At 23.7% G+C, this 26,465-nt stretch overlaps 1 protein-coding gene across 4 annotated transcripts; it reads left to right on the top strand.

Annotated features, from left to right (window-relative positions):
* The first annotated feature begins 8,335 nt into the window (after positions 1–8,335).
* LOC112597913 (protein draper-like) lies at positions 8,336–26,454 on the top strand. Of its 4 annotated transcripts, none has more exons than XM_025344144.1 (15): positions 8,336–8,962; positions 9,432–9,561; positions 11,558–11,732; positions 11,814–11,894; positions 12,725–12,853; positions 12,965–13,093; positions 13,206–13,298; positions 13,543–13,671; positions 13,728–13,856; positions 14,120–14,284; positions 14,776–14,952; positions 20,589–20,702; positions 24,750–24,911; positions 25,474–25,731; positions 26,201–26,454. In XM_025344144.1, exons 1-15 carry the CDS (start codon positions 8,616–8,618, stop codon positions 26,317–26,319), a joined length of 2,337 nt encoding a protein of 778 aa, XP_025199929.1. In that variant the 5' UTR covers positions 8,336–8,615; the 3' UTR covers positions 26,320–26,454. The 4 variants fall into 4 exon arrangements, with proteins under 4 accessions (XP_025199929.1, XP_025199930.1, XP_025199928.1 ...); XM_025344143.1 differs by having other exon boundaries at positions 8,355–8,962; positions 26,198–26,454; XM_025344145.1 differs by lacking the exon at positions 20,589–20,702 and having other exon boundaries at positions 8,337–8,962; positions 26,198–26,454.
* Positions 26,455–26,465: the final 11 nt, after the last annotated feature.

The raw sequence follows: 26,465 nt of genomic DNA, 5'->3' as shown, positions 1-26,465 counted from the left end.
TGAACTACAAATGTAAAAATCAAAAAAAAAAAAAAATTAATTTTATTAGGTACCTATGCATTAATATAATAACATTATAAATATTTTTTAACAATTTATATATTAAAAATATAATATATATTTTTTTTTTGATATTTATAGTGTATGGAAAGAAAATATTATCTTTCATGTTTTGAAAGCCATGTGTCATGAACAAAATGTATGCATCTAAGAATTAAAAATGTTGAAGTCGTTGAAATGAAATTCTTTTTAAAAGCACATCTTTAATATTAATATCACAATATTGTATCAAGATTTTATCTACATAGACACATGGATGGATACTGATATAATGTTTAAGATATAAGTATAAAAATACTTGGTAAGTTGTGATTTGTGGGTTTCTTAGTATTTAGTATTTATTTTATATTTGCATGTACCTACCTATAATTTTACTTCAGACTTGTTATATAACTTATACTGGAAAATATGCTTTATATTTTTATAAATGATAATATTAGTTTTATGGGTGATATATATATATATTTTTTTTAAATTATGGAATTGTTCCTTGTCACCAATTTACAAGCCTGGGCATAAACGAGTTAAAAAGTTAAAGTTAAGTTAATTTTAACTTTTTAACTTAACTTTTTTTTAAATTAATTTTCAATAACTTAATTTTTAACTTAACTGATTTTTATTGGTATTAACTTAATAAATAACGAGTTACTTTTAATCATACCCAAATTAAGTACATTTAAAAAAAAAAATTCCATTTTGATATCATTTACTTATTTAAAAATGTATAAAATTTGTTTTAATAAATTAAAAAGTTATATTTTATTTTATTTATTTTTTAGTACCTACTACTTAATTCTTTCTACCTGTATTTTAATTTTCCAAATTTAGTTATTTTATGTAAATCTATTTTTTGGGCTTAATAATATTTATGAATTTTATAATTTCAAACTATTTTACTGGCTATTTTATATATTAAAAAAAAATAATAATTATAACTTAATTGAGTTAAAAAAAAAATTAGATAAACTATTAACTTTTAACTTTTCAAAATGTATTCTATCAATTTAACTTAACTCAGTTAAAAATTATCATAAACTTGCCCAGGCTTGCCAATTTGTGACATAAAGTTAATTTTTACTTTGTGAAGGTTTATTATAGAATGCTAATTATTGTGTGTGAAATCAAAAAAATCGGTTGTAGAATTAATGGTTGACTACAGTGTTTGAGAAGTGGCAAGATTTTTATTATAAAAATTATATTCCTATTAATATTAAATAAAATATAACAACCCTAAATTGGTAACAGTTGGATGATTTTAAATTTCATAATGAAAAATTGATAAAAATTTACTACAACTACTTTTCAATATTACAACAATTATAAAGGTACCTAACAGACATTTATATAAAGATTTTAAGTTTTTAAATGCTTGGAATTGGACAATTTCGATAGTCTTGGTATTTATTGTTAATCGGATTAGTCTATTATTATTATAATGTCTGAATTGAATAATTTTATATTTTTATGGTATATAAAACAAAATAATAATTATTTTTAGTTACTAGCTAGACTTGTATTAGAATATATTTTGTTGAACAGTTCAATGATCGATAGAAAAATGTACGTTGTTAAAATATAGGTAGGTACCTAATAGCAGTGGCGGCTCGTGCCTAGATACGCGTGTGCACACGCCACATAAATTAATACAGGTAAAATATTTAAAATGGATTTTCATTTTTTTACACAATATATATACAATTTAAGTTTAACTATGATAATTTATTGTATTATATTATATTCATAAAAAAAAAAAAAAAAATATGTTCACAAATTATATATCCAAAAATATTACTCTTACAATTTATTGAAGTTATGTAATAAATACACATAATTTAGTGTGCAGCTCAGTCAGAATATTGTTTGTCTGTATAGATTTGTTTGGCCATTGAGTGGGAGTTAACGAAAATTAATGGGATCATGATGTGCAGCAATTGCGGTAGTCGCGGCACTCCATATAGGTATTATTATTTTATTGATAGAAAATTTGAATTCATATATAAAAATATTTAATTTCTTTTTTTTTTTGTTAATACAATTTATAATAGGTTACAATTTACGCATGTTATTAGTTATTACGAATATAATAATATTCGTAGGTATATAAATTATTTTTTACAACTTTGTATAAATAATTCAATATATGTATTATGTATATAAATACCTACTATAATAATATTTTAGATAAAGATTTAACTTTTTTTTTTAATACATTTTTACAAGAATTGCATACCATCCACTTTAAACACCACGAGTCGCCACTGCCTAATAGTATACTCTACGTTTCTATATACTAGTTATGATCAAAATAAATAAATATTTAAGTAAATAATATAATATATAGGTACTAGGTATATATTGTAAAACTAAAATAACTTATGTCTTATAATACTGAACACTGTACAACGTTTGAACTCTATAATTCACTAATCACTATAATAATATATACTTGTAATTATCATGAATATTATCATGAAATAAAATGTAATACACTTGTTATAAACTTATAAATCATAAAAGATACATATTAAGTGGTATTTTACTTTTAAAAACAATTGAGTATTCTTGCTATTTGTTGTCTAATTGTCTATCGTTAATATTTAAAATATAATTTTCCAAGTCGATGAGATCTTAATACTTAGATACGTAGAATTGCAGAAAAATAAAATGAAATGGAGATTGAGTAACTATGAGGGCGAATTAAATGATATTCGATAGATAACATTGAAAATTAAGTTAGGATGGAAAAATTATGACTTAAACAATAAAAATTAATGAAAAAATTAAGTGATCAATGGATTTTTGATACTCATGTAGTCATGTGTCAAAAAAATAATAACGATAGGTATAATAATTGAGACCAGATATCTCGTGATGGTATAAAAAGATAGGCGACATTACACACAATTATTAAAATAGTAATATTATTGAAGTCTGAATCGAAGTCCATAGGGAAGGCTATTGAATAAATAGCAGGTACAAAAGGTTATATCCGTGATTGACATGATCCATGAGATTGTGAACTATTCTCAAAATTTCGCAAGTCCCAATGGACTTTTGAGTGATAATAACACACTCAACCAATGAAAAGTTTATGGGGGGATCTCTGAAGTTATAAATTTTTATCAAAATGTATGGAACTTAACCTCATTTTCTACTACCACATTTATCTGATCCATAGTAGCACCTAAAAACTTTTGAATGTTTTTTTTTTTTTTTAAGACACTGAGATACATTCCAGTAAATAAAATAATAAAATGTTTTTAATAATGGAAATATTTAATGTAGATTGATGATAATATTTAATAATTACTATGATTGTAATAATAACTTATGTATAGTATTATATTAATATTTAATATAGTACGATATTCTAATTACAAAAAGCTAAAATTTATGAACTGATACATAGTATCACTAGTAGCCAGCAGGTTCCTTATTACGTAATACATACGACAAAAATATCAATAATTAATAATTTATTCAATCTTTATTCTTTATTTATTATTGTTACTTGGATAATATTTTAAAATTTAAATTATCTTTTTGATAGAGAATATAAAACATTTGCCACCTGTCTGGTTTAAAATCGAAATGAACGTAACAGGGTCCAATGAACTTATCTTTAAGATTATGATTGTGAGAGTTCAGATTTATACAAATGAATAGATCACGTCATGACGTAGTCAATTGTGTCCATTCTCTTTTTTGTACGTCGAGCAACAGTGCAGTGATTTAAAATCGAAACGAACGTAACAGGGTCCAATGAATAAACCGTACATGTTAGCTGTCGTATAATCGTTAATTTTATTACTTTAGCTAACAAGGACGAGTCATAACTTTCAGCTTTTGGTCAAGAATACGTTTTTTCGTTAATAGAATAATTAATGTAAACGATGAAAAAATTCCTATCATGAATAATACACGAGTATCAATAAAATAATTTAATTTACTTATCAAGTTAGTGTACTTACAATACAATTTTATGATATTATAAATAAACTGTTGTGAACTTGTGAACGTAATAATATTATCTTGTTTATAGTATTCGAAGACGGGAAAAAAAAAAATGTTTTTTTGTAGTCGAGACTTAATTCCATACAAATACGAGTAAGCAAATTTAAATATATTTTGAACAATGTTTATAATTAGTACACTCCCTATTTCAAATTAAATTGCTATCGCATTTGTTTGATAAAGACCACAAACGAAAATTAATACACGAATCATTGGTTGTTTTAAAGTTTATTCATTAAAATACATAATAATTATTATCACGTATTAACATTTGTATTTATGACGTATTGGAGCGCGATTTTCTTGTATGGAAATGCCAAATGGACGTATCTTGTATAAGATGTCATTTCAGTTCAATGACAATGACTGTTGTACTTATATTCTGTTGTAGGTAATGAGTAATAACTAAAATAATGTGTACGAGAACGATGTAGAATATTTTTATTCATTGCCTAATTGCCCGATAAACTGTAGAACTATTCACTACATTAACTATACTTATACCAGTTACACCCATGTGATTGTAGTTATGAAATTCGCGAGCATCGTGTAACAGGATCTCATGTGTTACGCGCCACTCTGGTCATGTGGACGGCCGTCTGCCTATACCGTTTAGTTTCATAGGTATGATAATTTATTTATAAATAATCTATTTACATATAAACATTTCAACTTTATCTTTATTATTTTATATCTTATGCGGTTCGAGAGTAAGTGGTAATCATCATTAATTTGACGAACATTGCTCGTCGATACTTTATATCATGATTCAAGATATAAACGAAGATATACTATTTACTACTTTTAGTAAATAGTAATATCTTAATTTTTTAATCGTGACAGTGTTCCCCTATCATATTTTATTAGACAATCGAATAAATATACAAATAAACTGATTAAACTCAAGTTAATTATCTTGCGTTTCAGTTTTGTACTTTTATCTTTAACCATTTTTTTCTTAGACATATTATTCAAAATAATAATAATTTATTTACGAACTTAAATGAATATTATTTTTAATGAGACTTATTTTACATACGAATGTATGATATAATATTAGTGGACGTAACTATTTTAATGAGGTACATTTTATAACTAAAAACCATGGACTCCAGTTAATAAAATATTTATTTACATAAACATTTAATTTAATATGTTTATGAATGCGGAACAAAAGTGAGAACATTTATAAAACGGTAAAATTCTCTTTGTGGGATGTCCATTGCCCAATAACAATATTATTAATTTTACAAGCTTTAAATAGTATATAATAATGTATTAAAAAACAAAAATAAAAAATAAAATATTCCTAATATAATATACATATATATATATTACACGAGTATATTATAAGTAAAAAATAATGAAATGTAGTGCAATATTGTTGCAACCATGGGACTCTTTTCTAGATATTTTTAGTAGTTTTTTTTTTTTTTTATTTTAGGGTTTTTATAGTCCTTCTGGATTTAACAATTAATTTTGATAACAGTAAATTAAGCTTAAATCGATATTGATATTATTATTTGTGTTGATAAAAATGTTATCATCTGAAAATTAATACTACTTATATTATAAACTCTAAACTAAACTATAAATAATATTTTCCCAATACCCACCATCACTTTTTAGCTGTGAGAAATTGTTTTCACAAAAATCCTCTCACGATGCGCGTATTGATTGGACATATGATTTAAGTAGATATAACTTATTGAAAAATAATGTTCAGTTTTCTTCGTTGAACGATTATCTTAATGATACCGTAAAATAAATTGATTCAGTTTTAATCAGTTAAGTCAGTATTTGAAATAATGGAAATTTTTATACGTTTTATGAGTTGTCATTTATAAATTTAATATTTTATTTTGTAAAATATATGATTTCTCAATTATACAATATTATATTTTAGTTATACTTCTATAATTTATTGATTATAATATTACAAACACACTGAAATGAATTGACCTTGTTTATGTAATCATAAAATGTAATTGTCGTTGTTGAACGATTATCTTCGAATATTGATTGGATATTACAATTATTTAATTTAAAAATGTGATAGTAGTTCTTATATTAGCGTAAACAGTAAATACTAATAAATAAGGAACGGATTTATAAGTAATACAAATAAAAAAAATATATTCATAAGTATGAAAATATAATTTATAAAATATGTGGGAAAAAAATATAAAAAAATATGCTATGAATAAAATTTTTTTACTTTTAAAATGTTAAATACAAATGTATCATTACAAATTACGTTCTATACTATGCACGCACGATTATTTCATTCAAGATGATAATGTTTATTTTATAAAAATCAATTATTTCATTAGTTTTTTTAGGTTCGTTATGTTTATTAAATATGTGCACCTTTAGACTATTTTTGATAAAAATATCGATACCTACGTTAATTTAAATAATATTACTGAGTATGATTTCTTGGACTTTTAATTGACCATAAACATAAACTGTAAATAAATATGTTATATTATATAATATATTCTAGAAATTTAATATTCTTTTTTTTAATTAACCTTGTTTTTGTACACGAATTATTATTTAATTTATGTATTTTAACACTAAATAAATTCATTAAGTAAATCTAGAAGAATAAACATTCCGAAATAATTTATTGAAAAAAAGTTTTGATTAAATATATATTTCTATAATCATTCTATATTTTTATAATCATATTAAATATGATTTAACCTTATTTAGTTTCATAAAAACGTTGTAGTAAAGTGTGATAAATATAATAGTTCAAATATATTTTATTAGGTATTTAATTAGTTTTGTATAAATATTTGTTCATCGAATTAATTTAATGATTTTTGTTAATTTTAAGTATGTTGATAACAATATGATATATACCTAATATAATTAGGTATAAATGTACGATAAGTTAAAATGTCTATACTGTAGACAATTCAACATATTTATTTGTACAAAATAATGCATTAATATTGTCTGTAGATAAATTTAATTCAAATAACAAACTTAATAAATGCAATATATAACTACTGACCTTTCCAGAAGTTTTGGTTCATTAAAATAATAAAGAAATTCTTTTATTATTATTTCATTTAAAATGTGAAAAATTAAGAATACTAACTAATCGATATTTTACTACGTCATTAGTATAATATATTAGATAATTATAACAATTTATTTATATACGTATTTCATACAAACTTTTTATAAATTTGTAATAACATAATGTTTTGTACTATTTATTTTTATAATTTTCAAAATAGATATATGGCTACATAGGAGATATTTTTTAATACAATTTTATATTGTAACTATATGACATATTTTTAATCACCTTAATACTTTCTAGTTCAAATTTCGAATATATATCATATAAACACATCTAATAATTATTATAACCATAGTTATTTATAATATAGTTGGACATACCTAGTTATAGTTTTGACTATTACAGTGAAGTTAACAATTAATAATGTGATTTTATTTCTGGGAGTTCGAGTATTAGTATAGTATATTATAACTACAGCTAATATTATTTGAATCCTCACAGACAGAGATATTTCAATCGACTATCGGACCGTTAAAAATCAAATATTACTATTATTTTAAATTGAGTTTTTTGATTTTTGGTAAATATTTTTTTGTAAAACTGTTATAAAGTAAAATGTAAAATATTTAATACATAATTTATTTACGTAGTTGTATCAAGCTAACAAATACGAAATTATTTATTAAGTAAAATAATTTTGTCATGAAAATAATCTAAAAAGTACATCTCTTTAACTGCTCGTCACTCGTTACGTCGCCGTTCGTAGTTCACGTATCATCATAATATAGAACTATATAAGGTTTAAAAAATATTGAAAAGTTCTTAGGTAAATTTTAAATTATATAATGAAGAACTTTCAATACCAAATTTTCTTTGAAATTTCTCTTCGAAACATATATTTATAATAACGAGGATTCGTATACGTGATGAGGAATTTTATGTCCTAGTATACATCAAACTGGTCGTAGAATCGGATCACATTGCGGCGCGAAGACAATTTATTAACAATACAAATCTCATGATGATGTTATATTTTTATCATGAGCTCGTAATACTATTAGATTTAATAATCAATTACGTTGTGTGCGCGACGATCGTTATGTCAATCATTATGAGTTTGTGATAAAACGGAAAAATAACAACTTAAAATGATCGATCGGGCGGGGTGATGCGATTTCTCGTCTTCGTCGATCATTTACGACGTGTCCACGTGATTAACTGTCGCATACCTTCGGCACTATATCATCCAAGTTATTAACCACCACTGCAGTAGTCCAGCGTTTTTCGACCGGCCGTCGGAAAACTCGCATCGTATAACCATAGTGAACTTATGTTGATCAATTCACAGTATTTGCTCAAGTTTTGACGACTCAGTTACAGTTCGTATACTCAGATTGTGGTGGGTGCTTAATTTTTCATTAATGACCACTGATGAATCAAATTTCCGGTAGTTGTATTTGCAGTATTTACCGGTATACCTGTTGTTATAACAACAAAAAATATGGACGTTGGGTTCATTTTTATAACTGCGGTCATATTATTCGAGTTTTGCGTCCACTTCCCTGTGTCTTCCACTACCAGCATCTCTAATAAATCTTCCATCGAACAATTAATAGAATTTATCATCAAAAACTCAGAAAATGGCGCCAATAAAACTACAAATTTCAACATTGAAAATTTCACGGATATCGCTAAAAATAATTTTACAGATATCGTTATTGATAACTCTACAAAATTTACTATAGGAAACTTTACAAAATTCGCTATTAATAATTCCACAAAAATAATCTTCGACAATTCTACCGTCCCTAAACTGACTGGACCGAACATATGCATGTTTATCAAAAAGTAAGTGATGTACTATTCAAAAACTCGACTTAGTCGAAATTAATTTTAAAAAAATTAAAATTTCTTAAGTTAAATACATAAATAAGAACAATAACAAAAAAATCATAATTACTAGTGAAATATTATTATTATTATTTTTTAATTTAAATCGTAACTTGTATCGTTTACAAAACCTATTTTCTGTTAAATCAACTTTATATAAAATAATATTTTATTACAATAGATATAATTGCATCTCTTAGTAACTTTTGTAATTATTCCGAATTTATTGAAAATTGAGCATAAAAACATATTATTATTATTTTTAGAATTTATTAGATTTTAAATATTAAAATTTAAATAACTTTCATTAATTTAAAATTGTAACATAATTTACTTTAATATTTGATAATCATAACAATGTTTTTGAAATTTTTTTATCAATTTTAAATATTAGAAGACAAAATAATTAAAAATTTATAATTTTTAGTTACGTTTCAAAACAATTAGTCACGAAATATGAAATCCGTTCGTCCAAAATTCCATATTTCTGTTTCAAAAATTTAAAATTTGTATGTTATTTTGTAACTGAAACTGCAATTCCGATTCAAACTGAAACCGTAAGTCCTGATTTATATTGTTATTTATTAAAATTAACTTATGCGTTATAGTATTTGAATGTGTTAGATTAAATAATACTTATTTTAATTATAACGGTAATAAATAATAACATATTTCCATACTACAACTATGTATTATGATTTTAGTTATTATTAGTTATAACTATTATAAGCTATAAAATACTTTATATTCTTAAGTTATCTCTGTTTATAAGTCATACTGTACTAGATATTGATAATATTTAATCATTTTATATAAAGTTGAAAAGACTACAGAGTATATTTATAAATTATACACTGTATTCAAAATTATAACCATTTTAGTTCAAATATTTCGTTAAAACATTTTAATTCTATGTTACATCATCTAAAATACTTTAAAAATCTATTATAGTTTAAATATAATATTGATTTTAATACATTTTAAGATTTTGATTAATACATTATCTAATGGATTACATTATTATACTTAATTTATTATTATTTTTGTTTTATTATATTTTTTTATGTTGTATCAATGATCAAATTTTTTATTAAAAGTCAATACACCAATGCTGGGCAGGTTAACTAATTTTTCAATTTAAAAATAATATAGAACATTGGATAAATTAATTTTAAATCTAAAAGTTATATGTTTATTTAAAGCTGAAATTTAATGAAAGTTTATGTAGAAAAACAAAAATATATAGAAAAAATAATACATACAAAATGATTATTCAAAAATATTTAATAGGTAATAGAAAGGAAGGCATACAGTGTTAGAACTGTAACAACATAAGTTATTATTTAAGTTAATTTTCTGTTAGTAAATTATTTAAAAGATCTCGGAATCTTTTGTCTTTTTAAATGCCAAACTCAATTATCAATGTTATTGTTGAGAGAACTGAAATTAATTTATATGTGTTTGTTAATAATTTTTATAGATATTTATATAAATTTGTATTTGTATACGTAATATTGATCCACATCTACGTAAATTCAGAAATAATACATTCAAAAACTCTACTTTGGCAATTTACATGTTGAGTATTTGCAATGCATATAATATGGTATAAAAAATATTTCTTATTATTTTACTTTTTTAATAAACAAAAATTAGTTTTTAATTAAAAAAAAAAAAAAATGTATTATTAGACTGACAAGACAAAAATAAAGTTTAACTCTTAATTACATTTAAAACATTGTAACTCGTTATGTAACAGTTGAAAGTAGGTAACTTACTTAAAATATTTAACTAGTTAATGCAGAGCATTATCATACAATGACTATTATTTTGTTATATTAAATAATAAAAAAATATTTTCTTATGTTTAATTTTACAATTAATATAAAATATACAATGTATCATAACATGATAACCAAAATAAATTATAACATAGTTTTAGCTAGGTATTTGTGCAAATTACGAAATAATGTTATTATAAGAGTTAATTTAAGAACGTTAACCATGTATTATTATTTATTAGTGTATTGTCATCGTTCTGATTACAATAAACACTATGTTTTGAAATAAAAACTAACAAGTATGCAAGTGATTTTAATTACTTATATAATTAATACACTTTTAATACTTAAATTAAAATTAAATATTATTTAATAATGCATTTGCTTTGGACGTAACTTAAAAAAAAATCAATGGTACGACAAAACAAAGTATAACTATACAATTATTATTAGGCAGATGATCAGTATAGTTAACGTACCACAATAAATAACCAGTAAAAGTGTGTGCGTAGTATTTTTATGAGATTATGATAATTTTATACAGATGTGCACAAAGTTAACCACATTTTTTGTGGTTTTTCGAAATCGTACTAAAAAACCTAATGTAAGTTTTGAAAAAAGGAATATATGTAATACATTTTTTATCGATTAAGTATTTTCACTATTCTAAATAAGTGTTAAAATTTCATATTATAATATGCATATTATTGTATATACAGAGATATCTTATAGAAGCTATAAAACATTATGATCTAATAAATCTATTGTTTAGTTAGAAAACAACTTTGAAATCATCAATACATGCTGTAAAGACTACGAAAAAACACAAAATGGAACAAGATGTCGTCCTGTCTGTAGAGATCCCTGTGTATGGGGCACATGTATTTCACCGAATGTGTGTAGTTGTGATAAATATTACGATGGACCGTCTTGTCGTATACGTATAGGTACGTTGGTTTTATAAAAATTAAACATTTTTATTAAAAAAAAAAGTAGTTTTATAAATAATTCACTTTTTTATACTTAAGGTTGTCCATTGGGAAAATACGGATTTGATTGCACGCAAACGTGTCAGTGTCAAAATAATGCTACATGCAATTATACAAATGGTAGGTGTACAATGTATTATAATTCGATACAATCAATATGACTATATTATTTTTCAGAACTATTGAATTTTAATTTTTTTAAATTTTATTAATATTCAAAAAATATAATTTTTTGATTCAAGCTTTGAGAATTTTAAATATTTAAGGAGAGGCTAAGTGACAAGCTTTAGGCAACTAATCTATCTAGATTCTCTAGATGAAGACGATAGTTGAAGATTGAGTTAACACATTGGTAAAGCTACATAAAATTGGAAAAAGTTTGGGCATAATGTTTAACTAAAGGAGGAAAATTTAAATTAAAGCAAATAAAAGAGGGGATAGTAAAGTACCTCGAGAAATACCTGATTTTTGAGTAAACATTTATCAGTTATCACTGTTGATGATGAACTATAGATCAATATATAAACGAATCTATTTGTTATATTATATCACATAGGATAATAACCAGAAGACCAAAGGTCGCTTATCTGTGTTAATTGAGTCGAGAGTTTTTATCAGGATTGATTGATCTATTCGATAAGTTTTTTCTAAATGTTTTATAGAAATCAGTAAATTAAACTTTATAGAAAATAAATTTTGAGTATATATTCCTATTTCCATTGATTTTTGATAGTTTTTCTAATGATTATTATTAAAGTACGAGGAATTAGAATCACTAAAAACCATATTAAAAATTTCTTCACTATAAATTATGTCGTTTAAAAATAAAAAAAAAAACAAATGAATCGTAAAACCTACATTTATATATTCATAACACAGCTTTGAATCTTATATAAATATTACATTAACAATTTTTACTATGACATTAAACCGTTGAAACATATTTATAGGTAATTGTTCTTGTCAGCAAGGATATTGGGGAAAATATTGTGAAAATCTATGTCCATCTGGATATTACGGTCATAAATGCCAAAACGTATGTAAATGTCAAGATAATGCAAAATGTGATCCAGTAAACGGTATAATACTATTTATTTTTGTAGTATCTATTTAATAATGTACATATTTTTTTCGATAAAAATTATAACAAATAGCAATATTATAAGTACTTATAGAAAGATATTTTTCAGGTGTTTGTTACTGTTCACTAGGATACACAGGAATTAATTGTAAAGTAAAATGTCCACCAGGATTTTATGGTTATAAATGTCAAAATGAATGTAAATATCAAAATGGCACAAAATGCGATATAGTTAATGGTATACAACATATTATATTGATAAATTATAATTTGTAATTTAAATATTTTAATTAAACTAAGCTCAGCTAAGTAATCAATTATTATTGATTAATTACATTGATTTTTTTTAGGTGATTGTACTTGTCTAACAGGATATGAAGAACACAATGTCGAATTAAATAAATGCGATTGCAAAAGTGGTACATTATATAATTCAGCAAATGGTATAAATAATTTAAATTAATAATATTAGCATTTAAGGACACTAGCAGAAATACAAAGTTAATTGTTTGAAAGAATCTAGTTTTGTAATTTTAAATTTTAAAATGACGAATATTTTACTATTATACATACATAATTTAATTTAAAAGAAAATTAAGTAGACTGCTTACTTTGTGATTTTTTTTATGATACAATTTACAATAAATCGAAACTTTTATTTCAATCTAAACGTGATGTATTTTCCAGAAACTTGTTCCTGCCAACCAGAGCATGTAAGAAATAATTACAAGCATACTTGTCCCCAGGGTTATTATGGAAAAAATTGTCAAAATATATGTAAATGTCAAAATGGTGCCAAATGTGATGCAGTAAACGGTACAATTAATCATTCAAAACATTTTGGACTATATTTTAATAAAGTTATTTTCTAGGCGACTGTCATTGTACTCCAGGATATACTGGAAAATATTGCTCGTCAAATTGCCCATCGGGATTCTATGGCTATAAATGTCAAAACGAATGTAAATGTCAAAACGGTGCCTTATGTGATCCAGTCATTGGTACGGTGTATTTTATCAAAGTTTTAGTGTTAATCAAATATCATGATTAAATAAGAACGCGAAATTTAAAATTATTTTAATTGAGTTTAACGATTATTATTATCATTAAGATAAATGTATACCACGAATTTACATGTGGATGCATGCAAATAAAAATATCAAACACAAATAGTACGAAATGCTATTTTATTCGATGATTTTTTCGTCATAACACAATTATTTACATTTACACGACGTATTATTATTAATTTATTTGTTTAAAGGATCTTGTACATGTCCATCGGGTCTATCGGGAAAGAACTGTCTTATTGGGAATAAATCCAGAATCGACGGGGAAAATAATAAGACGGTGTGTGATTGTAATTGGCACAAATATGACTACTGCGAACCATTAACCGGCACATGCAAATGCAAACAACCCATCAACGGTTGTATTGATATATTTTGCATTAATGTATAATTTGTATTTTCACGATATAACAGGTCGGATACTGCAGTGCGTGTCCGCATGGGGTAAATTGAATAAAACTGGTGTAGGTACTCTTCAAATATATTCTAGAAATATTATTATTCCTACGTGACGAAATGAAATTCAAATACTAAGGTGTGACATTCGAAACGGAATGATTTATGTTTAAAGGTGTTTTCATTATTTGACAGAAAAAAAATTCAAATTTGTGTGATATATTAATAAATCATAAAATATGATCGCATAATTTCAAACTAGATGAATGCAAATTTTTTTTAAATCTTACTTAGGGGATAAAAATAACGTGTTGGGTAGTCGGAGTAATATTTTATAATAAAAACTATTTATAAAATAGATTAAAATAATATCCAATGATAAAAATTAGTCATAATATTACGAGGTTTTTCATTTATCGATAACCATATATTTTATTATGTTTATACGAAATAGGAACTTGTGTCTGCAAACCCGGTTTGGTCGGAAACGAATGTGAGAAAACGTGTCCACCAGGTACGTACGGTTTGAATTGCAATTCAACTTGTAGATGTCATAAAAATGCAAAATGTCGAGAGTCCGATGGAATTTGTTTGTGTGAGCCCGGATTTTATGGACCTACGTGCTCGGAAGGTTAGTTAAACATTATAATAATTCTATAATTTTATTTCAATGTTAATAACAGCAATACGCATAGACAGATTTTTGAATGAATTTACACTAAGACACTTTCTTGCGATGTAGACACTTATATGTGTACTCAAATAATCATATGATATCGTAATAAATAATAATTATAGAACAGTTGCAAATAAAATGATTTTTTTTTTTTTATTTTAAATACTTACACCATTTAGATAAAAAGAAAAAACTGACTTTAATGCTAAAAGTATTTTTTTAGGCTAACACCAATAGATAGCGTACTCGGGTATGTAAAACAAAGTATTTTATTCAACAAAAAAATATTATAACCACTGGCTTGTATGTGGGGAATAAAAAAAAAAACATTGTTCCAATCCATCATAATATTTAAAGTATACACGTATACCTACTTATTGATATTAATCATCTGTATTTTTGCAATTTAATTTGGCTATTATAATATTAAAATTATAGTATTATGTTGAATACGATTTGTAAAAAGAAAAACATAGTTATAATATTAATTTTTTATTAGTGGATTGAGAAGTTTTACAATTTATGAAATTGAGAAAAGTTGGTACAAATTAAATTACACTAACGATAAATACATTGAGATGAACGATTTTATTAAAAGTGAATACATTCGTATAGAATGAGGGTGGGTATTATGAATTAATGTAGTAGGTGAAATCGGTAGGAATGTAATTAATAATACATAGGTACTCAAAAGTCACAATAATATGTTATACATGTCTAATTTTTTTTATTTAATAAAATATCTTAAATGGATTTGTTGATTTGTGTGTAACGATATACTCAAATTATTTATTTTTAAAGTTTTTACTACTTTTTAACTAACAGATTCTATTTTTAAATTAATTTTTATACTTCTATCAATAATCATCTTTAATAAAATTGAAATATTATAGTTTGTCTTAGAACAGAACTACACTATATGAATACTCTTGATTCTTAATTTATCACCTAATATTTTATATTTTCATGCCAATTATATTTGTTTAGTATATCACTTAGCCTTACCAGCTCACGTTGTAGTTGCAAATATAAATTGATTAAAAACCATATTTATATCATTATTACTAAAGACCAAATTTCACATAAAATGCATGTTGCAATTTTCAATATCATATTAATTAAATCAATGAGTGTCCACAAATTATTAATTGATCGATTAAAAATCAAAATTTTATACTGCATATTTTTGTATATTCTGACGTTAGTGTATATTTTGTATATTTAAAAAAAAAAAACCGTACAAATATACACCTAACTATCTAAAATGGGTGTTGAGCAAAAAATAGAAACATATTATAGGTACGTTTATATAATAGGTATCAAATATTTTACGACTCAAAAAATATTCGGATGCTAAAAATAAGTTACTTAACTTCTATTAGGTTGGTTATACGAGTTTTATAGCGGAAACGTGTCTACCTATTTTATCAATATTAATTGTTATACTTTGATAACTTATTGTTTTTCTAATTAACATACTATATTAAATCGTACCTTTTTTTTATTTATATCATAAACGTATTTACTATTTAATTTTAATAAAATATTTTTTACAATGTATTACCTAATGATTAAAAATTAAATTAAAATTTAACAAATTACATTTTTGTATTGCATATTTGCTATTTTATACATCTTAAAGGTACTTTTTATTTATTAAAAATTAAATAAAATTAATAAATTATTATCATTGCAAAATTAATATCAAATATAAAATTTAATAAAAATATTTTATTTTGCATGTTATGTATTTTTTTCTTGCATATTTTGACTTTTTTAATGCACGTTCGCATGTATATTTTACAATTTAAAATGCATACATATCCGGTTTTTAATTAATACATTGATAATCCTATAATTAAAAATAATGATGGTATTATTTTAATATAAGTAGTACCTAATAAGAATAAGTAATAACTAATAAGTATTCTGTTACGCGAATATAAATACAGTTAAGCTTACAAATTGTAATTATAAATTACAAATTTAGTTAAATAATACTTGAACTCTCTGTACTTTTAAAAACTTTTAATAGATTTACTTATGATTGGAGATTTAGATTATTTTTAGAATTTAATATTTTGATAATACCTTATAAAATACACATACCTAGATACCTAACGATTAATCAATAATTTATATAATTTTAGCTGCAAAACATTATATTTCTCAAAATGAAAATTTAATTATATGCCTAATATTTATTTTACTTTAAACGATTTACAAGAAAAAAATAATTATTTTTTCATTATATGATTGTATATTTGAAAGTTAAAAAAATAATTGTCGTTTCATTCAAAAATTTATTTATAAGGATATAAATACTATTTATATGTATTATTAAAATATAAGATTAAGATTTATTCAACTAGATTTTAATTGGTTGTTTATTTCGCCTTCATGTATTTAAGTATATATTATACATTGTATAACGGTATATAAATATTTTTTTTGAACAAAACCATTAGAATTAAAATAATAAACATATGGTTTATATTGTTTTATTTTTTTGTTTGAAATCATACATTAAGTTTTTAAAGCAATATCGTTATAACTTGACATATGTCAAAAACGAACTTACTGCATTTCACTCAAGTTTTCCATAATAAATGAAAATCAGAGGAAAAATACAGTTTATGTTTGATAATGAATTTAATTGTACTATTATACTGGTTTTCAATTTAAACTTTTTTTTTCTGATGTATAATATTGTAATTATTATATTGAACTTTCGTTATCATTTGTATCATTTATTTGCAGCTACAAATCATATTATTGTAATAGTTAATGTAGTCATACAGAATCTAAATATTTTGTGCGTCATATGAATTCAATACTATGTAAATTAATATTGTATAAATGTTTTTAGTTTTGATTGTAAAAATAAATAATTCATATTACGATAACTTAACGACGTGACATTTACACTCACATACGATCAATATTATATGAATGGAATATTAGCATGAATTATAATTGATTCAATATTAAAGGCATTACCTACATATTTTAATAATTGTGCTCGGCAAAAGTAAAAATCACACAATTTGTTTTTTACATTATAATAATGTAATATATTAGGATATTGTGGTTGATAACTTCTCGTTACTAAAACAGTTTTTTATTTTTTGTAATTTTCATGTCGTAAATTACTAATATTTTCCAAGAAAAAAAATAATGTCGAGCTGAGGCAAACAATAAAATATTAAAAAGCCACCAGCTCAAATTAGGCGTTGGGTATATTCCATGTTAGTGGTAACATGGGATTTAATAGTAATAGTATGATAAATACATATTATATTTATTTATTATTTAATAATTAATAGACTTACACTGTGAAATGAAATGTCAATCCTATATGTGTGCAGATAGTAATGTGGGGAAAATTACGGTTAACTATTTATAGGTACTAATGTACAGTTAATGGTCACCGGTTCAAGAGGTGTCCGAAAATTTGTGTAACAAAATAATTATAATAATTATTATTATTATTCTTGTTCAGATCAAATATGTGCACAATTTGTTTCCAGACTTAGTGATAACCGAAAAAACGAAACACACGTAAAACTGTCGAGTTCAGTGGAAATTGCAACATATTTTTGCTTTTTTTTTACTCCCAAAAATTTATAACCAAACATAAGTGCGATTTCTGATTTTCAATATCACGACAAACTTTTCACATTTTTTGTTCTTTATTTTTTTTTTCTCTCAACGTTGAAAATTAACTGCACGTTTACTTCGGTCGATCGCAAAAACAAAATCGCCTGATATATGTACTCATAATATTGGAAGGTAGGTATTTAGTAGTTTGTATCAACATTTTAATTAGTTTGATAGTTCAGTGAATTTTTTTATCAAATTTTTAGATTAACTTCATAAAATACTATTGTAGTTAAACATCTAGCTTGATAAAATATCCATTTTAATTACACATTTAACTTTTTTCTAGTTTATTTTAAAAATAATTAATTGTGTAAAAATCATGTTTATTTGTTGTATATTTATAATTATATTTAAAACCAATCAATAAATTGTTTTTTGTTTAATAAAATTTTATCATATAATAATCTTACATATAAATAAATAAATAAATATTCCATGATTGGAATTGCACAATCACTTAAAAAACTGTCTGTAACTAAAGTGCTGTACAATAAAAAAAGAATAGTATATGATGCATTTTTAACAAAATATTTAATTATTATTTGAAAAGAAGATTATATAAGATTACATATTAATATGTTATGTTACTGCAGACATTATAAAAATAAATAATTAACTTTTCTTTAATCGAGTTAATTTAAAAATGTTTCACTTTTTAGTTTATAACTTAATATTCTAACTTTATATAACTAATTCAAATCGGTTTTTTTCTTAGCCACCTTTGCTCTATATTAAAAATGCTGGAAATTGCACTGCCAAAAATGGCATGGTCAATTTTTCAATGTTATTTTTTATTTTTATTTTTTACTAAGGATTCCAATCATATGAATAATTTTACCGGATTCCAAGTATTTTTAGTTTATGGTGAATAATAAATTACAATACTATTATGATATAAAACATCAAATATGAAAGTTTTATAAAAAGTTACTTTTCCTACACGACGAAAAAGAAAAAAAAAATAGCAAAATGTAATTTTATTGTACATGTGTTTAGGTATACTTCTTGGTTTTTCAAATATAATTTTTTATTTAATACGTTTTAAGCTTAGTCAAAAAGGATAAATTACAAAAATGTATATTTTTAAACGTATCATTCCGAATCAGATAGTTTTTTATTGTACTTTATTGATAGTTTAAAAATAATAATTAATAGTTTTACAGTAATCATTTGTAAGGGTTAAATAAGAAACATTTTGATGGTAACATAATATTATTATATAGAGTTTTTGGTTTAATTAATGTTACTATAATATACTATAATAAATGGCTAACATAAAATAAAAATATTGTAATTTAATAACCACTCACCATTGTAGTCTTAGTTATAATACTTTTTATGATAACAAATAAAAACAAAAAGCCTATGCTTTCGCGATCAGATAGTTTATTTTTATGATAAAATATAAAGACACCCAGTTCACAAGCCGCCAATAATAACCAATTTCATTATGTTTAAGACTCTTAAAAATTATTTCGTTTTTTATCTTTTTTTCCAAATTTATTAAAATAATTTTAAAATCGTACGTGTAAAGAATGTTGTAAATTGTTGAAGACAATAAATAATGAAAATTTTTAAGAGGTGTGATTGTGAAAATTGATCTAATATTGTAATACTTGTGATTTTTATGAGATGAAAGAAATATTAAGGAATCGATATAATAGGAGGAAAAAGGTTTTTCGTTACGATACATTACTATGAAAATGCCTATGTTTCAACTAATAATAAAATATGTTCATCTTGATCATGTTTTGTATACACATTACATACCCAAGAAAGCGTTACTCATAATACGCTTATTGTTAAGCCATGACTTTCCTTTTCTCTATAAGAATAGTTAATCTTATGAATACTGTTGTACTGCTGAGTATAATTATTATTTCTATGAGTTTGAGTTTAATTTATCGATTAATTTATTTTCATTGTAGCTTGTCCCAAAAATTATTACGGAGAAATGTGTTTACGTATGTGTATGTGCAATGTGACCATGGAAATTTGTAATCATATTAAAGGATGTATAGCATGCAACAGCAGTTTTTCAAGTAAATATGAAAATTTACATATATAATAATAATAATAATTATTTAACTCAAGAAAGTATACATTTTTTTTTTTTAATTACACATAATTATTATAAGTTCTATACACCGCTGAAGAAAAGCTCTTATCGATGGAATGGTGTACTAGTTAAAAAGAAGAAAAAACTTAAGATTAAAATATTCATTTATTAATTGTATAAGGAAGAGAAAAACAAAACAATAAATAATAATAATAAAACAGAAGTTTATGATTTTACATAAAAATGTTTACAGAATAATATAGTCCGTTGAATATAAGAAGAGTATGTGGAATTGGTGGGTTAGGTATTTCTGTTTTTAATGTTTTTATTATCCATAGATTGACATATTTTTTAAAGTTGTTATATGATGGGAATAATTTTTATAAAGTTTTAACCTATTGGAATAAAATTATAATTACATTTCGAGAGCAATCGTTATAATATATGCATTTATTCTTATGAATTCTCAAGTTGTTGATGTTTGATAGTGTTTGTTTGTGGCGTGTGAATATAGTAAAATTAGTTTTATCAAAGTTCAATTTTAAATTATGTTTTAGGAACCAGTTATTAATATATCTTAATCATTTTCTGTGTTAGGAAAGATCCCAGTTTTACCCGTGACTAACAGCACTGTATCATCAGCGTATGATAATATTATTTGTTCGTACAGTTTCATTTGACCTAATGTATTTGTATAATATTGGAGATAAAATTGTTCCTTGTGGAACTTTTTGGGTGATTATTTTTTCTTCGTTAGAGTAGTTATTAATTTTGATTTGTTGTTTTCGTTCATAGAAATATTATAAAAATAATGAAAATGATTTGTCAACTATTCTTATTGAAGATAAAATACTTATTAGTATATTATGAGAAATTCTATCAAAAGCCTTGTTTAGATCTAAAAATATACCAATTATTTTATTTTTATTGTCTTTACTTGAGTATAGTTTTTTCTGTTAAATATGTTAACGCGTGTTCAGTAAAAAGATTTTTTTTAAAACCAAATAGGTTTTTGGGAGAATATAGTTTTCTAGCTTTTTTGAACATTTTAGAAAAAGTATACATGTGTATGTTCTTTTTTGTAGCCTTCTTTGTGTAAGATTGAAATTTTTAATATTTATTGGAAAATTTTTTTTTTTATAATTTGGTTAAATATATTTACTAAGATATCATCAATGTAATTTATAATTATTTTAATTAATTTTATGCTAATGCTTTCTTTTCTTAGTTTCAATATTCTTTTTTTTTTTTACTATTTATAATGTTAATTATTTTATTTTTGTAAAATAAATGATCATTATTTTTATTTGAAGAGAGATGGCTAGTGGCTCTGTTTTTATTATTGTCATTATTACCCATAGATATAAAATAGTCGTTTAGATATTATTATTTAATGCAAGTCTGGGTTATAGGTTGTCCTATTTATTGTTAAATGAAACTTTTGTGCGTTTCTTTGTGTATCAGTGGCTGTTTTTTTAACTGTGGACTAACATTTTTTTGGGTTGTTAGTAAATTTATTTGCATTTTGAAGAGTTTTCATGTAAAAATTGATGAATTTTGTCACGTTTTTATATTGATTTTATAATATTAGGTTTAATTCATCGATTTTTGATATTGGGATTTTACTTTTTATAAGTAATACTTCGTGATATAATTTTATTTATTTTTTATTGTTAAATTTTATATTCTATTATTGGAAAATTTTAGGTATTTTATAATGTTTAAGTCTATTGTTTCTAGTTTATTATTAACTAGATTGTAGTTAATAATGTTGTAATGTCCATCAGAATTGTCATAACTGACTAGGGGAATTGTGTTTGAGTAGTTTAATTGCACAGTTATTGGGTAACGGTAAAATTATAATTGGTATGATATTAAAATGGTTGTGATACTCATAAATAAGAATATTATCTAAGCAGGTGTTTTACTCACAGCATGTAGGTGCATTTATATACGACATAAAGTTGTATGAGAGTTGTGTTTTTATTTTTTATGTTATTACTAATTAGAAGATGTGTTTATTGCATCTAGTAAATAAATTTTAAGATCGCATATTAAAAGAAAATTAGTATATTTGGAATTTTTTGTTATATTTTTTCGTATATTCACTAAATCATCTATGAATTAGGATTTATCACCAGCCGGCGATTGATAAATGGAGATTATTCCGTATTTTTACTATGAAATTCTAGTAGTGTTGGTTGTCAACTATTGATTAAGATATGAATATTTGTAGTATTATGATTTATTTTATTCAGTATTAATATAATAATACATCAGTTTTTCTTATATTATTACTATTACCTATTATTTGATAGTCTAATAAAGAAGTAAGCTGTTGATTGGAATTTTCATCTAGCCACGATTTCTATGATATTATAATGTCACATTTATTATGAAATTCATGAAATAAATAATCTTATTTGAAAAATGTATTGATTTCGTTATGACGAAATATTAAAACGTACATAGATATATACAATTATATAATATATAGCTATAAAAAGTAAGTGAAAGTATGTACAAAAAAGAAAAAATTATATAGTTATAAAAGAGGAAAAAAAGGAAAAAAGCTTATAATATTTTATTTATATCTTTTAGAGTTTTGATTTTGAACATTTTGGAACTTTCATCTTTTTTTATCAGAGTGTTAGCGTTTGAAACTAATTGTATAATTTTTCTATCTTCAATAAATCTAGTTATCACGAGTAGCAATATTTTGGCTGGGGTGAGTCATTCATTAATGTAAATATTGGTACTTTGCCATGTATGATGTATTGAATTTTCCGTTTAATTTTGCCTCTTTATTCTTGGGTATTATTTATGCAAATATTATGTCTTTAGTTTTGATGTTATTATGCTTTTGTTAGAGTTAGGTGTATTTAGTCTGAAGGCTGAAATTATTTTTATATTGCAATTTGTTTTTGGACCAATTTCTTTGATAGGTAATAGCTTGTACAGTCTTAGTTATTTAATTTCTGTCACTGCAGTATTGTTTCCAATATTCAATTGCTCAATATTGTTTAAGTGCTGTAATTTCTTCCGATAATCTTTAATTTTCTATTTTGTTTGTGTCATTTTTTACATTTAATATTTTTAGTTTCTTATGAGTAAGATCGAATTTTTATTGAATTCTTTATATTGAGTGTTCATAAAATTAATTTCTTTGGTAATTTTGCTTAGCTGCTTTTCCATACTGTTCTTCTTTGGGTTTTTACCGTCGTGATCATTTTTTAATGTAATAGGTACATGAGAAGGGGGAGTAAAGATATTAATCTTTATTAGGTATTATTTTTAGTTTTCTAAAATTGAATTTGAAAAAACTTGACAGTAGAAATGTTATGTTTCGTTACATGTGGTATAGATTATTGTGTATTTAATCCGGTAGAGCGTAGTTAAAAATTTATGACACTTCATAGGCATATTGGTGAAATAGTGACAGTTATAATAAAAAAGTAATAAGAATTATTACGCACAACTATGGAAGTGACTTGTTTGTACAGTGGTCTGAATAATATCTATAACTATATAAAGGAATGTGATGAACATTTAATGTCATAAACTCAGATAAATTAATTTTATTGTAATATAAATATTATATCACAAAAATTCGTAAAAAAAAAATTATAATAAAAAAAAAAAAATGTGTATTATCTACGGTATTCAAATTGTTTTTAATTAGTTGATATAGATATTATTTTTTTTTTCTAATAATATTTCATTAATAAATGCTATGAATTAGATAAACACTATTAAAGTATAATTTATTAAATTAAATATCAATGAATCTTTGTATGAATATTTAGTTATTAAAATAATTGTTAAATGTTATTTTTTAGTATCTTATATAATATTATACATATTTGATAATTGATGATATTTTATTACTTGTTTGAAGCAGTTTGTAGGTACATAATACTTGAGCAACAATACAAATAAATCAATCAATTATTGTTATAGATAAATATGTTATTGAAAATGTATCGATTGTAAGATTGAAAATCATATTATATTCATTTTAAATTATTAGATGAAAGCGAATGCATCAACGCCCTTCAGTTACAGCCAACAGACAATGAAGCGATCTGGATTTTTGACATTTTGGTGATTTTGATCTTCTTGATGATTTCAACAATATGCTTGGCGATAATGATGTGCTGCTTTTACTACTTTAATCAACGTAAAATTCAAAGTACGTTTGAAATTTATGACAATAAATGCTTATGTATTTGTTGATTCAAAAAGTTGTATAATCAAGAATCTAAATATAATAATAGAATACCTGGATTGTTTGTCAATATAGTTATTATAATTAACTTATGACCGTAATAATGTTTTCATATCAAATTTCGTCAAATTTACTCGTATTGTTATAAATATAAGTTTTTTCAATCGCATAAGTCTGTAGTTTTGACAAAACTAAAATTATAGTTTTATGTTCTATAGCAGATGTTGTCAAACCACAATATGCGCGTACTGATAGTGGTGTTGGAAATAAATTACATTATTCATAATATTTTTATTATTAATCTTTAAAAATATAATACGGTTGAATTTATATTTTTTCAATAAATAAATAATAGATAAAACGTATCTACTATGCACATTAAAAATGACTATAATTTTTTACTGATTTGTTGCATTACCTTGGTGTAAATCGTTAGTGGTAGGCGACTGATACTTAATAAACTTTAAATATTAAGGATGTCTAATCTACAAACATAATCTATGTTGTAAAAATTTGTTTTGTGTAGTATATAATACAGGGCATGTGAACAATATTGAACTTCAAAAGTCTACCGACATGGGATCAAACCCTAACATTGAAGTGATATGTAATGCTGAAAATTGTGGTATGAACATTGGAAATAATACACTCGATTCGAGATTACCAATGACCAGCTATACGAACAAAACATTTTACGACAATTATGCACGTGACCACAGTTTTGATGATGATACCGGTGAAAACTTGTACTTGGAAATTGACGAAAGTACTTTCAAACGTTCAGGTATATAAATTGGGTATAATAAACGAATGCATGCCGACAAATATTTACTTTCCAAAGTAGTTAACCATTGTGTTTATTAAGGATCTGTTAATTTATTTATGAGCTAATATTTAATGTCGAGAACGAAACTTGAAAAGAAAATGTAATTCAAACAATACCCATACTTTTGATTACAAACATAATAATATTATGTTTATTTATACAGTTTAAATTAAAGGAGGCATAAAGTCCGAGTAATAAGGAGAGGGAGGGGTAGCGGTTGATAAATGGTTTTCAGTCATTCGTTTCAATGATGATTTTTTTTCATATACTTTTGTTGTTTTAATATTATGAGGAATTTATAAATATTTTGAAAGTAATTAATATCACACTAAATATATACTGATGTAAAATAATTCTGTGCGAAAAAAAAGAGAACTTGTAGTTAAAAATATAATGTTATTAATTTTGCCGTGTTTTCTTACAGAAGATATGTACGATCATCTAGATTTCCTACGTCCAACAGTATCATGGAAGCCGCATTATCAGTGTACATTGGTGTTGCAAGATCAAAGCAGTAGTAGTTCGAAGAAAGAAGATACGACATAATGTATTTACTTATCTTATATAATAACGTTTGCTTAATTATTACATTTATATTATTATTATTATAGACACCATAGGGTTATTTTATATATTGTTAATATACACAGCAATAAAAACGTAAGCATTACAAAAAAATAATACATTTTTCG

The sequence above is a fragment of the Melanaphis sacchari genome, unplaced genomic scaffold (assembly GCF_002803265.2).
Source record: "Melanaphis sacchari strain LSU unplaced genomic scaffold, SCAv2.0 Contig44_pilon_pilon, whole genome shotgun sequence".
Classification (NCBI taxonomy): Eukaryota; Metazoa; Arthropoda; class Insecta; order Hemiptera; family Aphididae; genus Melanaphis; species Melanaphis sacchari.
The sequence above is the reverse complement of the archived record's forward strand: the minus strand, read 5'-3'. Positions and strand labels throughout refer to the sequence as shown.